The sequence below is a fragment of the Toxotes jaculatrix genome, chromosome 14 (genome assembly GCF_017976425.1).
Source record: "Toxotes jaculatrix isolate fToxJac2 chromosome 14, fToxJac2.pri, whole genome shotgun sequence".
Classification (NCBI taxonomy): domain Eukaryota; kingdom Metazoa; phylum Chordata; class Actinopteri; family Toxotidae; genus Toxotes; species Toxotes jaculatrix.
In genome coordinates this window covers 951,148-966,149 of record NC_054407.1, presented here as the reverse complement: position 1 = coordinate 966,149, position 15,002 = coordinate 951,148, and the positions used below count along the sequence as shown (strand labels likewise).

The 15,002-nt window shown below is 44.5% G+C and overlaps 2 protein-coding genes and 1 non-coding gene across 4 annotated transcripts in view; 2 read left to right on the top strand and 1 right to left on the bottom strand.

The window, feature by feature from the left end:
• The window catches only part of LOC121193016, a 293,109-nt gene that overhangs the window by 87,277 nt on the left and 190,830 nt on the right, over positions 1–15,002 (top strand). The gene's annotated exons all lie outside the window — the stretch shown is intronic.
• trnan-guu lies at positions 2,528–2,601 on the top strand. Its single transcript has one exon. It is a non-coding gene; the product is annotated as a tRNA-Asn (tRNA).
• Positions 7,711–15,002, bottom strand: part of fam110b (family with sequence similarity 110 member B) — a 32,775-nt gene continuing 25,483 nt past the window's right edge. For both annotated transcript variants that reach the window (XM_041055555.1, XM_041055556.1), the window contains 3 exons: positions 10,430–11,069; positions 9,850–10,262; positions 7,711–9,764 (listed from right to left, as the gene is read on the bottom strand). In XM_041055555.1, coding sequence (XP_040911489.1) covers positions 8,855–9,764; positions 9,850–10,262; positions 10,430–10,552 — 1,446 coding nt within the window. In that variant the 5' untranslated portion in view covers positions 10,553–11,069 and the 3' untranslated portion in view covers positions 7,711–8,854. The remainder of the gene's footprint in view (positions 9,765–9,849; positions 10,263–10,429; positions 11,070–15,002) is intronic.

The window sequence follows — 15,002 nt, the reverse complement described above, 5'->3', positions numbered from 1 at the left end:
GCCCTGCGATTGACTGGCGACCAGTCCAGGGTGTACCCCGCTTCTCTCCCATAAGCAAGCTGGGATAGGCTCCAGTTCCCCCGCGACCCTGATAGAGGATTAAGCGGTAGAAAATGAATGAATGAACTTAATTCTCACAATTACCAACTTTCAGGGACAAATTATATATGACAATTAGAGATCGACCGATTATCGGCGCCGATATTCTGCATTTTGACGCATATCGGAATCGGCCTTCTTTTTAATCCGACGGCCGATGAGAGATCAATTTAAAACTGGGTTATTTTTGCTCTGATGCAGCTGCGCCTCTCTGTCTGCAGACACTACTCTGTCTCCAGCATTGTCCCACCCACAGCACCATCTGATTGGTTACAAGCAGAGCTGATTGGCACAGGTAACAGCCAATCAGCAGTGAACGTTGTGCATGCACACTGCTCACACACAACGGCGGAGAGGAGAAAAAGTTTTGCAGAGTGGAGAAGCTCCCGAGCGCAGGTGTGTGTTTCGAAGGCAGCAGACTCTCAAAATCTACTCAAATTGTAATAAACATCCCAGTTCTCTATAACTCACAACTACTAGTAATGTTACTGAGCCCAATAACGTTATAAAAACAGAGCAGCAGCTCTGCTCGCTCACAGTCCCCCCAGACGTGTCTGTTAATCACTGGAAACAAGGTTGCTGATAATTTTGATATGGAAATAGTAATAGTAGAAGTGTGTGTGTGTGTGTGTGTGTGAGAGAGAGAGAGAGAGAGTAAAATGTAGTTTTATTGCAGGGAAGCACGTTGAGGGGATCGCTGGAGATTAGTGTGTGTGTGTGTAGAAACTGACAGCAAAGCACCGTCTGTCTGAGAGAAAACTGTAGGACAATAATGTCTGTTTAACTACCAAGTTATTTTACTTTACCTTTGTCTGTGCTGATTTATCCCAAGCAGCAGAACATGACATATTGATAGATGAAGTGTGTCCTGAAGCTGCCTGTTATAGTTTCTGTGATAGTTTCTTGTAGAGAAGAGCAGGATGTTGCTGTTCAAGACGCACGCTGAACAACTCTGCTTTTAACACCACAATCTGCAAAATCTGGGACCTCCCTACACTTTTTGTTAGAATTTTAAAACAAAGATGTCTATTGTCTAAGATAAAAATAAAAAAAAAAAAACTTTTATGTGTTGCAAATCTGAAAAGCTGTTTAATAAACATATGCTTAAGGCATTTAAACAAAGTTAAGTGTTTGAGTTTGTATTATTCAAAATTTTGCTGCCAATATTTTCACTTTTACTGCAAATGAATATCGGTTATCGGCCTCCTTGACTACTACTAATAATATCGGTCCTGAAAAAAACATATCGGTCACTAATGACAATGTATAGAAAGTTGTCCTCTCTCACCCAGTGTTACTCTCATTGTGATATGATGCACTGTTTTTAAATAAATCCCCTCCATACTGACCAAACCTCCCATAGACTGTCACGTTAAACTGAGCTCTGACCTTTTCATCATGAACAGAGATGATGGGAGTATTTAAACTGTGACAGGTCGTACACCATTAACAGTAGAGACATATAAAATACATCTGTGTCTTTACTGAAGCCTTGTGATGCTCATGGTGAAAAACTTTTGTTGACATGACTCTCAATTTTCAAACTATCAGGGCATTTTTGATGGTTTTGTCCTATACCCTGTTGTCTGCTGGGCATACAGACTGGTTTCTCTGTGTATTTACATTCTGGTCCAGTCACCATAGCAACCAATGACTGGGCAGTATCTGGAAAGAAGTGGACTCTAATTAGATTAATTCACTCTTATTTTTATTGCTGGCCATCTTGTCCTCTCCTAGCAGGAAATATCAAACAGCAGCTTTAATAACAAAAAAAAATGACTGATATAAAGTCTGTGAGACCAGGAAACAAAGTCAGAAAAACTCCGGAGCCACACTTACAGTTACAGCAGCACACAACAGCAGCCACTTACTGACGGAGCTGCTCTGTCCATGCAATGTCGGACTTTTTAAGCAGAAAAATTTGATAAAATAAAATTGTAGCCTAGTATCCCCACAGTAAACGGACTCTGAGAGCACGGAACACACCGCAACAGCGTTCCTAACATTAGCTTAGTTTCCTTAAATTTATGTTTTTGAATTTTCCCTAAGTGGACACTTTTTTTTCTGAGTTTTGTTTCCTGGCTGAACAGACTCTGTAAGACAGTGACTTTTCTTATTAAAATATGCTCATTAATCAGATTGCCTGGGTCTGCACAAAGAGGTTTCAATGAAGCCATGGTTACAGAGTCACTTCCTGAATGGCTCTGAAGCTTTGTGGACAGCCCAGAGCTCCAACCAGCCTCCCAGTCTGCTCAGCCTCAGACCAGTTCCTGCTCTCCAGTCAACCACTGAGCCTTACATTTAAAAGAATGTAATCACTGCTGTAACACATTTATGTTTCCAATATTCAATCCTCAAAAGACCAGGAAATAAAGTTAAAGTATTTCTTGTCGGAGTTTGAAATCCTGATTCAAGTCTACTATCGTCGGTCTCTGTGGCGCAATCGGTTAGCGCGTTCGGCTGTTAACCGAAAGGTTGGTGGTTCGAGCCCACCCAGGGACGGACAGACAGCGAAGTGTTTTTGGGGGCGGCCGTGGCGCAGCAAGTTAAGTGTGCGGCTTAGGACTTTGGACCACCCGGAGATCAGAAGATCGCCGGTTCGATTCCTCGACCAAGCGCATAATGGATATGGGTGGTGGTGAAGGAGACATGCCCCCTGCCTCTGGCCGTGGTGCCCCTGAGCAAGGGACCAATCTACCCCAGCTGCCCGGGCTCCTTCTAGGGAAGCCCCCTGCCACAGCGTCTCTAGTGCTTGTGTGTGTGTTTCACTTTGTGTGGGTAAAATGCAGAGAGTCATTTTCCCAGGAGGGATCAATAAAGTATAAACTTAAACTTTATTTTGAAGCCCTGTTCCTTGTGTATCTGTTCCTAGTCTACTTCCTGTCTTTGTCTTGTTTCCCACCATTATCTGTGACCAATTACCCTCTGTGTATATATGTCTTGTTGTTCCACTGTCTCTTTGTCAGTTTGTCCTTTGTCAAGTCTGAGTCTAGGTTCTTCCCTCGTCTTCTTGGCTTCAGCTGTTACAACAGTAATAAGACACTTGTTTTCTTTTTGTCCCTTCAGCACAAACAATGTGTCTCAAGCTCTTATGACAAACAAAAAAGAAACTTCATTTCAAATAGTTTGAAATGACTAAGTATATTGAAAAATAACTACTGAAGCTGAACTGTATAAATCTGTCTAATTTTTGTGTATTCACCTGTGAACCTCAGTGACTCACTGACCCAAAACACCTGAGGATGATGAGAAAATGTGAATTTATCTTTCAACACAAACTCCAACAGGGGAAACCATTAGAACAGGCCACAAACATGATCATCATAAATAAACATGGGCCACGGGATACGTGGGATACATGATGTAGAAAATATTAAACATGCAACACTTTGCCTTAAGTACTGTACCTGTAGAGCAGATGTCCCTCTCTGACTCAGCAATAATCCTGAAGAAATGTCTGAGTCATGGATCGGTCCGGTCCAACTGATTCTGTGGCTTTGCCTTCACCAACTGCAGCCTGTGACATCGGATTCTAGAATGTTGACACATCAAAGACATGAAAGGTTGTCCTGTTGTTAGTCGCCAGCACCGCTAGATGGCAGCACACATCAGCTCCACAGCACACAGAGCGGGACCTGCAGAGTTACAAGCGGGGGGGACAGGTTGTGTGTTCACCCATCTCCTTTTCTGCACTTCTTCCTCTGTCAGAGCAGGAACAGCCAAAACCTGGGCTGGAGTGGTCCATTTGGTTAAATAGGGGGGTTCACAGGGGAAGAAACAAAGTGTGGTAGAGTGGGAGGGGTGTTTTGTCTTTTGTGCTGAAATGACCTGTGAAAGTATCTTGTTTAAGAAGAAATATGTGTTTTTAAAGTAAGTTTAAGTGAACTTCTATTTGATTATATGTTGATATTGTTACTATTGTAAGTGTGCTGGAAGAGATAATTGATTTTGATTTCTTGAGAAGGTACAGTCCACCAGTATAAAAGTGAGGAGGCTGCTGTGGCCAGGGGCTAGAGAAGCACAGAATTGTAGCTCCTGCCTTGAGCCCAAACTCCACAGGCATAGCCAGAAGGGCAGTTTAGAGTGTGTATTATTTAGATTTTTTTAGAAGTGAGTTACTTTTTAATTTTTTTTTTCCCCCTTTTTGCTTAGTTTTCTCTTTCTGGTTGGCCCAGTGTGCACTTTTTACTGTAAAGTTTTTGAACAAGACTCTAATTTTGTTTGTCAAATAAAAAGGAACTTGGAATTGCTCCAGACTGCCACTACTCCATTGTTGGATACCAGGTTTGTCGGCCACCCTCACAGTTGTCATCCCACAAACCTTCAAGATAACAAACCACGAGGCCAGTTTCTGCACCTGGGAGGAATATGTGAGTAAGTAACTCTGACTGCAGACAAAATCAGCTAGTACTGCCTCAGTATAAAGAAAACTGAACTGTATTTAATATGCAACCATGAGGGATGAAGGTCCTCTAACCTCTGAGACGTACTTATTGACCGTTTATCACTGTTACCATGACGAAGTGTAGGTGTTTGGTTTGCTCTTATGGATCGTACCTGAGCGTAGGGACAGAAGTTCTATATGGCCGTTTTAGATGGAGGACTTAGCTGGAAACTGAGGCTGAATCCCAAGGTTCATCATGCAGACATCATGTGAAGAGGCTGAATAATTTGGACAGACAAAGGTTGGTTTTCCGTCCATTTTTTCTTGTGAGGATCATAAGTTGAGGAGTTAATGCTGATTATTTATTTGATGGCTCATGGAAAAATGTTGATCCTGGTGTGTAAAGCGGCAGAGCAGCACCACGCACAGGTCGTCCATATCAACACCTTTAAGAACCGTTGAGAAAAAACAAGAGAAGGCAAACGAGGACATTTATTGAAATAATGCAAAAGAAACTAAAACATTAACATGTTTTTTGTTTTTGTTTTTTCTTGTTTTCAATCAAGCAAAATGTAACAGTTTCCACGTCAAAAAACACAGTCAACACTAAGTCTCTGAAACAGTCCTGCCCAGTTTGATCCCACAGTCCTGGACCGAGGAGGAGGAGGAGGAGGAGAGGGGGGCAGAGCGAAACAGCTGATTTTTGTTCAGAATCTTTTGTTACACATAAACCTTCAGACAGAGAAAAACTGAAATCCAACACTTTGCTTTTTTTTTTTTTTTTTTTTTAAATCAAATATGTACATTTTCTTACAGCATTTACACGAAAGAAGAAAAAAAGGAAAACAAAGCAAGTGCCACAGAAGAACTCTATCTGTCAATCCAAGGTGAAAAGAAACACACGCACCATTTTAGACAGAAGTGATGCTGAAAAGCGTGATGCTGCTGCCAGAACAGGACCAAACTGTCTTTATTAATGCTGACAGCGTGAAAGCAGCGGGGTTTCCTGGGTTCCAGCAGGGGTTGGGGGGTGTGATTTGGGGGGGGGGGGGGGGGGGTACATGCTAGCACAGCCCTGAGCTCAGAGCAAAAAGAGAGAGGGATGGGGAGATCGTTTTCCCGGCTGGTTTCACTTCACTTCCGTTATAGTCTCATTTAGGAAGAAGTGTGCATCGAAACGTCCCATTTCCTACAACTCCAACAACTGATTTGCTAGAACACCTTCGATTGTGTTTGTATTTTCGAGCCAGCTTGTTTGTGAGCATTGGTGGCAGGTTATGATCCCTGTGCATTCAAGATATCTCAGAGCTTTGTGTGGCTTACGTCAGGGGTATGTGCAGGGAGAATGACTGCAGTGACAAAGAAAATAACAGCTGTCGCTCCTCGCTCACTATAACAGAGAGCGAGTTCATAAACCTAAATGTCCGCTCTACTCAGGAGGCGGTCGTAAGTCCAGGTTCAAGTACTCTGGGGGGACAAAGAATGTAACAGCTGGTTTGTAACTTGGCAAATAATAATGTTAGTGTCATTGATTGTATGGATATTCCTTTAATCTCAAGGAGTCTTAGTGTTTACAAGGCTTGAAAGAGGTTTCAAAGAATTTTATCACTTGTTTCTGGAAACTGATGCTGAATAAATGAGCAAACCAATCCTTTCTACTGTCTTTTTGTTTCAGGTCTTTGTCTCCAGGTTATGTTTTTTATTTCTGCTACTGACAAAATACACACAAATAACAGTTTTCACAGTGAGTTAAGTAAAAACACGTCTTGGTTCCAGAAAGTTGTCAGCTTCATGTAGCCTACAGCTTTCTATTTTTGGAGGACTATTACACATTTTTTGTTTGACTTCCACTCAGCAGTGGTTTATCATGTTAGTTTTGAACTGTTGTGGCCTGAAAGGTGGAAGCGGCACAGAATACTGGAAAACTAGGAATACTCAAAACACTCCCAGTACTAAACAGAGCCGGCCTCTCCTGCTCTGTGTTGTCACCATGTGTGTGTTCCAAATCATATACCTGTCAAAATGAGAGACTGACAAATACTGATGCTTCCATGCCACCAACATCACCACAGCTGGGTTTTTGTCTGAGACAGCGTATTCAACCAGGGAAGTGAAGTGAAGCTCAGCAGGGTTGTTGCTGTAGTTGGGGTTGAGCTGAAGGGAGGCGGTGGGGTAAAAGAGACACACTGACACAGTTGGTAGATGCTGACGGTGGCGCTGTATTCACACACAAACACACACACACATACACACCAATATGGCTTCAAGCCTTAAGACGTGTCAGTGACTTGCAGACATGTAGACAGGTGACAAAGGTGAGGGGGTGGAGGTGAACCTCCATCCCCTCCCCCATTATCATGGAGCACAAAAGGGCTTTTGAAGCAACAGGTTTCTTCCTGTGGCCCGGCTTTGAGGATTCAGACACAGACAGACAGAAAGCAGAGCTGAGGACATCGACATCAACGAGGTTTTGACGACGGACGCAGCCTACAGCGTTCTTTGACGTAATGCAGAAGCTTGGCTCGAGTTCCTTCTGTGTATGTGTGTGTGTGTAGGATGCAATCTACAGTACAAGCAAATATAAAAACCCTAAATCTTAAGTGGCGTTTGGAGAGAACGCTGAAATATAATATGCCCACAATCTCCCTTCCACTCTCATATTATATCCTGTACAGTAATACGTCCTGTAATAACGAGCAGACAGCTTCAAGAGTATTGCTTTCAGTGTAAGGTGTATAGAGACTGGTGGCCTACATAATCACAGACTTTTACTAACATTGTTGTGAAAGGAGAGTTTTGTTGTCCTGCAACATCATGTCTGTTTTTAGGGCAGCTACGCCTGGAAAACTCATGACTCATGGGATGCGTTCAGGGACTCGCTGGTTCTTTGACTTTTGAACTGTCCTGCAGATTTGCACGTAGATGTATGTCAGTATGTATGTCCCATTGCAAGACACTAAAACTCTCCCGTGTAATGTTTTGTTGGTTGACGTGAACAGGTTGATGAGATGTTTGTTAATAAAGGCCAACACTGGCCTAACAGCATGATGATACAGGAGTGGAACCTTGACGCTGTACGGATAAGTATGTTTGAGATATTATATTTAATATTGTGTTTTTTTTTATCTGTCCATTCCATTCAGTGTCCTCTGTGTCCTTTGCCACTCAGTCATCACACACCTCATCTGGCTGAACAGAAGCTAGCTCACGACCATTCGTGTTGCAGGTGTGAGAACCTAAGGGCGTCTTTGTGATCGATTAAATGAGTGCTGAATTGATCAATTACTTGATTAACAGTCGCCTCTACCAAACATCGGGTAGCTTCGCTGAGCTGGTGTCATTCTGGTCACACGCACAGTGTATCAGCAGCACTGACTTTCCAAAGTCATTTCCAGTTTTTTTTTTTTTTTTTTGACAGATAGAGTTCAGCATCTGTTTTGCTAAGAAGGACCTTGTCAAAGTTTGTTCGACAACGGAGACATCGACACTGTGACTGGCATTTTTCAGAGTGGACATTTTGACTGGTCGCTGCAGGAGCACTCTGATCCATTACACTATTCTATTATTACATTCAGTCCACACTGACACACGTGAGATGTGTTTGTTTTTTTCTGGCACACTTAGTGAAGTATAGTCTCTACACACTGCTGTTAGAATCATACTAATCTCCTGTTGTTCATATGCTGTAAACATGTTAACGGTATCTGTCATGACTGATGGAGGCCTGGTGATGGTGTGGACTGAACAGACAGAATCATAATCCAAATTCATAATCCGGCTCTGGTCTGCTACTCAGGAAACAGCTGTGAGTGACAAACAAGAACCAGGTCTAGTGGACTCTCTGAAACCAGGCTAGACCTTAAATGGAACGTCAGTCAGACCTTTTGGACTAGTCAAAACGTGCTCTGTGAGAAAGGCCCGTCCTTGTTCGTAGTGAGGCGGTCGCTTTGTGTCCTCGGATAATCGTAGAGTATTTCGCTTTTGTTCCTGTTGCTCAAGCAGATTGTGTGTTTCGGTTTGTACCGTGTCCATAGAGAAACAGCTGGTTTGCATCCATTTGTTTCTCCAGACTTTGTTCATATCCATCCATTCCACATTTCATCCCTGCCTGTTCTTAGTGTTCATGTTTTCCTACACCTCAGAGTTACAGTCCTTATCTCTTTAATCATCGCTAAACAAAATAGTGTCTGTTTTCTCACCTAGTTTGTGTTAGACCTGTCAGACTTTCTCTTCCATCCATTCATTCATCTATCTATTCATTTTCTCTCCTTTTAAGTTCAGCCCCAAGATCCCAGTCTCTAAAAACCTGTGAGAAAATCTGGTCCATCTATTCATTCTGAAACAAGGGGCAGTTTGACTGTAGTGCGTGTCCTAAACATGCGACACTTTTTGTGTCTCTCTTGCCTGTTTGATGCTATACAGCCACTTGATGACTCTTGCATTTCGCTCCACAGCCGAGATCCCATACGGAACTCGCTCTCCAGCCTCCTCCTCCTCGTCCTCGCCCTCGTCCCCGTCTGACAGCCCGTCGTTGGAGGATCGCCGCGACCGGTCACAGTCGGAGGAAATCATAGAAGCCGATCGGAAGTTCAGGCTGACAATGTCTGAGTTGGCTCGTGCAAAGTTCTCTGGACCGACTGCCTCCAGCTCCTCGGGGTCGAGGCCACAGTAGTTAAAAAAGCGTTCCACGTCAGCTCCGGCTCGGGCATACCGGTCTGACAGGTCTGATTTAGATCTGTGCAGCGAGGAGCGACGAGCCACAGACGAACCCAGCTCAAGCTCCAGGTTGGGATCGGCTGAAGTATTGGAAGGGTCTCCAAAGTCACAAGGTAGCGACTGAGGGGTGGTGTTGTCACATGGCGAAGGGGATGGAGTCGGACGAGGGGGAGGTAGCGACCAGGAAAGTGCGGGGGGAGGGAGGGAAGCCGGGTTGGGTTTTGGAGGGAGGGGCGGAGCTGAGGAGCTGCTGGATCGGGCGGTGCGGAGCGGCTTGCCGTTGCAGAGTCGCAGGAGGTCGGAGGAGGAGTGGGAAGTGAGCAGAGGTGGTAGTGGGGAGCGAGAGCGATCGGTGACCCCTCCTTCACCTCCTCTCTCATCCAGGACTCGTCTGCTGAGGTTGAGGTTTCCTCCCTGCTGTGGACTGCGACGCCCCCCGCTGCTGATCGGAGGCACCTTCAGGGAATGGGAGAAGGATCTGAGAGAGTGTGAGGTGCTGGGACTGGGAGCTGAGTCTGGCGGTTGCTCGTTAAGGGTCATCGTAGATCGGTATGTTAAAGGCATCCTAAGAGTAGAAAACAGAAAAATGAATGAATGTAATGCAAGAAATAAGTCAGGAAAACTAAATCTGGTGTGGAGTTTGAGTTTACCCTGATGGGGTCCAACTCCTGGCCATTCCCCCGGAGGACCTCATCAACACAGCACTCTTAGCTCCACCTCCTAGTCCTTCAGATCCAGCTCCTGAAGAAGATGATGAGTTTAGCAGATTTTTTAGCATCTCCAGGTTTAAATTCTCCCGTTTGCTGCTACCACTGCTTGTCGCACACGTGTCTGACTTGGCGTTGTTATTGGATGCTTTGAAAGGTACCCCGCCTCCATTACCCCCTCCACCAGTCCCAGAGCCTCTCTTGGACAGGAGGGTGTGGCCGATGGGAGGCTTGGCCAGCACGGGTGGTTTGATTGGCTCCTGCTTGGCGTTGATAACTTCCTGACTCTTGACATACTTGGCTTTGTCAGCTTCTAGTCTCTCAACAGCACTGAGGCGCTTTGGGTTAGGTTCCACCTGAGAAACAGATCACACATCACATATGTTAATGACTACAACACTCATCCAGTCTCCATTCATACGTGTCCACTCGTCCCTGTGTCTCCACGCAAAGCATCAACATGCATCTGGCTCGATAGTGCCACAGAACTGGGAGCCCACTATAAGCCCCCACACAACAATACCTGTCTTCTGAAGTAGTCAGGACCCTTGTTGAGGATGCGGAGGGGTACAGCAGAACTGAAGGGCGTTGCGGGGCCAGCGGCCTTGCTATCTGGCAGGGCTGGAGCCAGTGTCTCTGTCGGCATGGCAACGAGGCGACTGGGGTGGCCGGCCGTGGTGGCAGCAGGTGCGGGGGAGTCGACAGAAGGCGGGGGCACAGAAGGACCCCCAAAACATGAAGACACAAGGTGGAGAAGAGAAAGTCTAGAAAGAGATGAAGCCCCTGATCCTCCTCATGGCCTGTGGGACCCTGTGACTGAGCCAGACTTTGGGCCGGAGGGCTGGTGAGGTACTGCAGTCAAGTATACTATTGCATTGCTCGAACTGACTTCACTGGTCTTCACTGAGAGGACTCTAATGGTTTGTGGTGATTGGGTTCTGACCTATTCATCAAGCAAGATGGACAGATAGATAGATAGAAAGAGAGCGAATGAGTGCAGCGGCAGAATGGAAAGGAGGCAAAACGAGCGCTGAGTGTGTTTAAGTGCAGTGGTGTGGATGAGTGCTCCCACAGGGCCTCAGGAAAAGCAGAGGATGGTGGAGAAGGAAACCCTCGTGCTTCTCTACCGTCACTTCAGCTCTGTCTTCAGCTTGCCACACGATCTGAAATCAGCAAAAGAGAGAGAAAGAAGACAGCCAATGGGGTTAGAGTTAGATTATGACATCATGCACCTAGCAACAATAGCAGGAATAGCTAGGACACACAAATACAGTCTATTGGCTCATGCTACGAGGTACCAGTATGTACAGAAAACTGAACTCAACACAGTCTCCACAGGGAGTTGTCTGTGATCACTAAGCTGCTCCATTGGAGGAGTCAGGGTGTCAGTGTTTTGCTCAGGGACCCCTCAGCGGTGGTATTTACTGAGAGAGGACCGTAGGCTGCATCTAAACCTACAACCCTCTGGTCACTACTTCCCCATCATCAATCTACACTCAATATCCCATAATGACAAAGCAAAAACTGAACAATGGCACTGGCATAAGTACTTAGACAATTTTAGGTCCAGATTAGGTGAAGGTTCATCCTCTAACAGGTCAGTGACCCTAAGAACACAGCCAAGACAACACAACACAGGAGTGGCTTATGGACAACTCTGTGAATGTCCTTGAGTGGTCCACCCAGAGCTCTGCCTCAAACCCAATCAAACATGTCTGGAGAGACCTGAAAGAGGCTGTCCACCGCCAGCACCCCCTGGTGCTGGTGCCATTAGCCTCAGTTGCAGTTTGCATCGTCTCTTTTTGGGCATTCAGACCAAAAACAGACCTGCATTAAAGACTGCTCTTCACAAAGTAATCTACCAAGAATGTGTGCTTTCACGTGTTTGATGGGTCAATGCATTGCTGGACGACGTGGCAAAAGTTGAGTAGGGTTCACCGTGTCTGTGAGATGACCATGCTTTTTTTAGCCATGTTGCTCAGCCTACTAAACAAGGTGGGGTGGTTAATCTAAGCACCTATATTCAATTTAACCTCCAAGCTTGATTTTATTTTGAACTCTTTTGAGGCTCCTGTATTAAAACCGTCTCTATCAGCTATAGATTGCTTTGTTCTGGGCAACAGACTCCTCGTTGTGGTAACCTACCGACCACCTGGCCCTTTTAGAAGAATTTGTTTTTGAAGTTGTTACTCGATCTCTTTAGATTGTAATTATTCACCTGAGGCCTCTGATCCTCGAAGTAAAGCCTTTCAGGCACTAATTAAGACCTTTGGTTTCACCCAGATTGTGTTTGAGCTTACTCATGGCAGTGGATTCTATCCAGTGGGATAACGGTTTCTGATCTGGCTGTCTCTTCCATCACATCCTTTCAGTCAGATCACTTTCTTATCCAATCTGAAGTGATATTAGCCTGCCGTCGTAACACAGGTTCAAATGGATTTACCACTCGACACATTAGTCCCTCAACTTTAACTGCTCTAGGTGGGCAATGACCTTGACCCTCTACCAGCTAAACTTTCCAAAGATTTATGATCAGTTTTGAGACCTGCAATGCTGAATATGGTTAATTTATCATTTCCACCTGGCTTCGTCCCCCCCAGCTTTAAAACTGCTGTTGTTTTAACCACTACTTAAGAAACCACAGCAGCGTTTCAGCAGTGTCTAGAGCGGCTTTAAGCTTACATATCTCACAAGGATCTTTCTGAACCTTTTCAGTCCACCTCCAGGACCTGCCACTCCACTGAAATTGCACTTAATAAAGTGGTAAAAGATCTTCTGCTGTCTATGGATTCAGAATCCTCCTCTGTGCTTCTCTTACTTCATCTCAGTGCAGCTTTTGATACCAGAGATCGTTGTATCCTCCTAGACATTTGGAAATCCAATTAGTGGTCTCTGGCCTAGCTCTCATGTGGTTTGAGTCTTATCTTTATCTAAAAAGAACACAGTGTGTTAGCTATAAAAATATTCAATCAATGTTTTCTGATGTGAATTATGGAGAACCAGGGCTCTGTTCTTGGCCCTCTGCTTTTCTCTCTTTATATTACACCTCTTAGTCGTGGAATTACATTCCACTGCTACGCTGATGATACTCAGCTGTATGTGCGTATCAAATATAAAAATATAAAAGTGGATGATCCCTCTCAAATGATCAAATTACAGTCCCGCCTCTCCCTGTGAAAAGGTGGATATCACAAAGTTTCCTGCTAAACCACTCCAGCTTTAATGACTCCAAGGCCTTTCTTCTAATTCCGCCCTCAGAAACACTTGACAGTACATTCTGAGCTTCACTCGTGGTTAAAGAAGCATCTTTACTATGGTGTTCTTCGAGTGATGCTGAGACATACTGATATGGCTTTCTGAGTTTGTCCCCTATAGTGGTGTATTTATACAAAGATAAAAACCCAGCTTCGAATCAGCTTTTGACAGTCTTCAAAAACTTGAACCCACCTTACAGCAAAAAGGAAAAAGTGAAGCAATAGAAAGGAGTAAACCAGTGGATAGTAGTGTGCTGTTTTCCGCCACTGAGAAGAGAGAGAAAGTAGATGGAGTGAGACCAGAAGCTTCCAGGCTTCGTGGACATCTTTACAGACTGTGTGCTGATTCATGAAGCAGCAGTTTAACATCATGCCAGCTTTTCATTCCAGCTGCTTCATTTTCTTGTGATAGATTCCTAGTCCTCTGATGAGCTCATTCATCCTTCAGTGATGCTCCCTCTGTTTCGCTATGTCCATGATAAACTGCTCTCTTACACTGGAAGCACTGTATAAAACTATTAAAATGGTTTACATTTCATGCATTATTTAGTTATTTCTGTGCATCTGCTGTACGAAATTGAGTTTGATCTTCTCAGACATTTCATCTCAGCACGGCAACACCAACAACTGACTTTACACTGCGTCATGTGAACAAGTCTCCTCACCTCTGCTCAGCACTGAAATGCACAGACAGGCAAAGCAAATTTCAAGGTCAGGAAACAGTCGGAGCGCTGCCTGCACTGCTTGTTATAATCAGTGAAAGAGGATCTGTGTCTCTTGCTTGCTGTCTATACTAACAGTCAGCGAGCCAAGTGATTCACAAAAAGCCGCAACATAATATTTCCATGACCGTTTTGAGGAGGCTTCGCTTAAAAGATGAAACCTAAAAACAGCAGGTCACATGAGAGTCAGCCCCCCCAGCAGCGGTCTTCTACAGTCGACCTGTGGTCTCCTCTGTGTCTCAGCTGAGCAGTGTTTTTTTTAACAATGTCTGCACTGAGAATGAACAAGCAGAGAAGAAGCAAAGGCAGACTGTGGACCACGTGCACAAGACTCACAGAAAGACAAAGGCGAGTACAACAACAAACTCACAGACTGTTTTAACTCACTATTCAGAGGAGCACCGCAGCAGATGCTGTGTTGCCACGCAACGTAGCATTTTGAGTTTTTATTGTTTGGATATCTTGGTGTTGTCTGCCGTGGTGATGCTTTGTCCGGCCCCTTACCCTGACCTCAACCATCAAAACTGAATGTCTAACCCTAACCCTTACTCTAACCCTACCCTTGACCTAAACCCAATTCTAACCTGAACCCTAAAACCAAGTTTTAGTCCTGAGGACTGACCAAAATGTCCTAACTTTCCCAAAATCCCAAAAGCATTTTTTTTTTTGGTCCTCACAAAGATAGATGTACGTATACACACACACACAAATTGTGCGTGTTTGGTCTTTTCTGTTCTCTGGACATGAAGTATGCAATATTAACTATGACTCTAGGAATAGGAATTGTTGGTGGTTTGCTTGTGTGTATTCTGTTTTCTTAAAACAGTGTTTGTGTGTGTGTGTGTGTTGGACTGATTAAGATCTTTTAAGCTGCTGTCCCCTGCAGAGATGGCTTACACAAATACACACACACACACACACACACAGGGATGTGGATGTTCTAAATTTTTCTTTTAATTGCATTTCGTGCTGTCAGAGCTTTTTCATTTAGTGCAGTCACTATCATGTGGAAACATCCTGATGCTGTTATGGTTATACTAAGGTAGGTATAGCTCATACTGTGTTCAATGATTGGATTATTGATGGTGCACTGGTTTTTGTTTTCCTGACATGTGGGGCC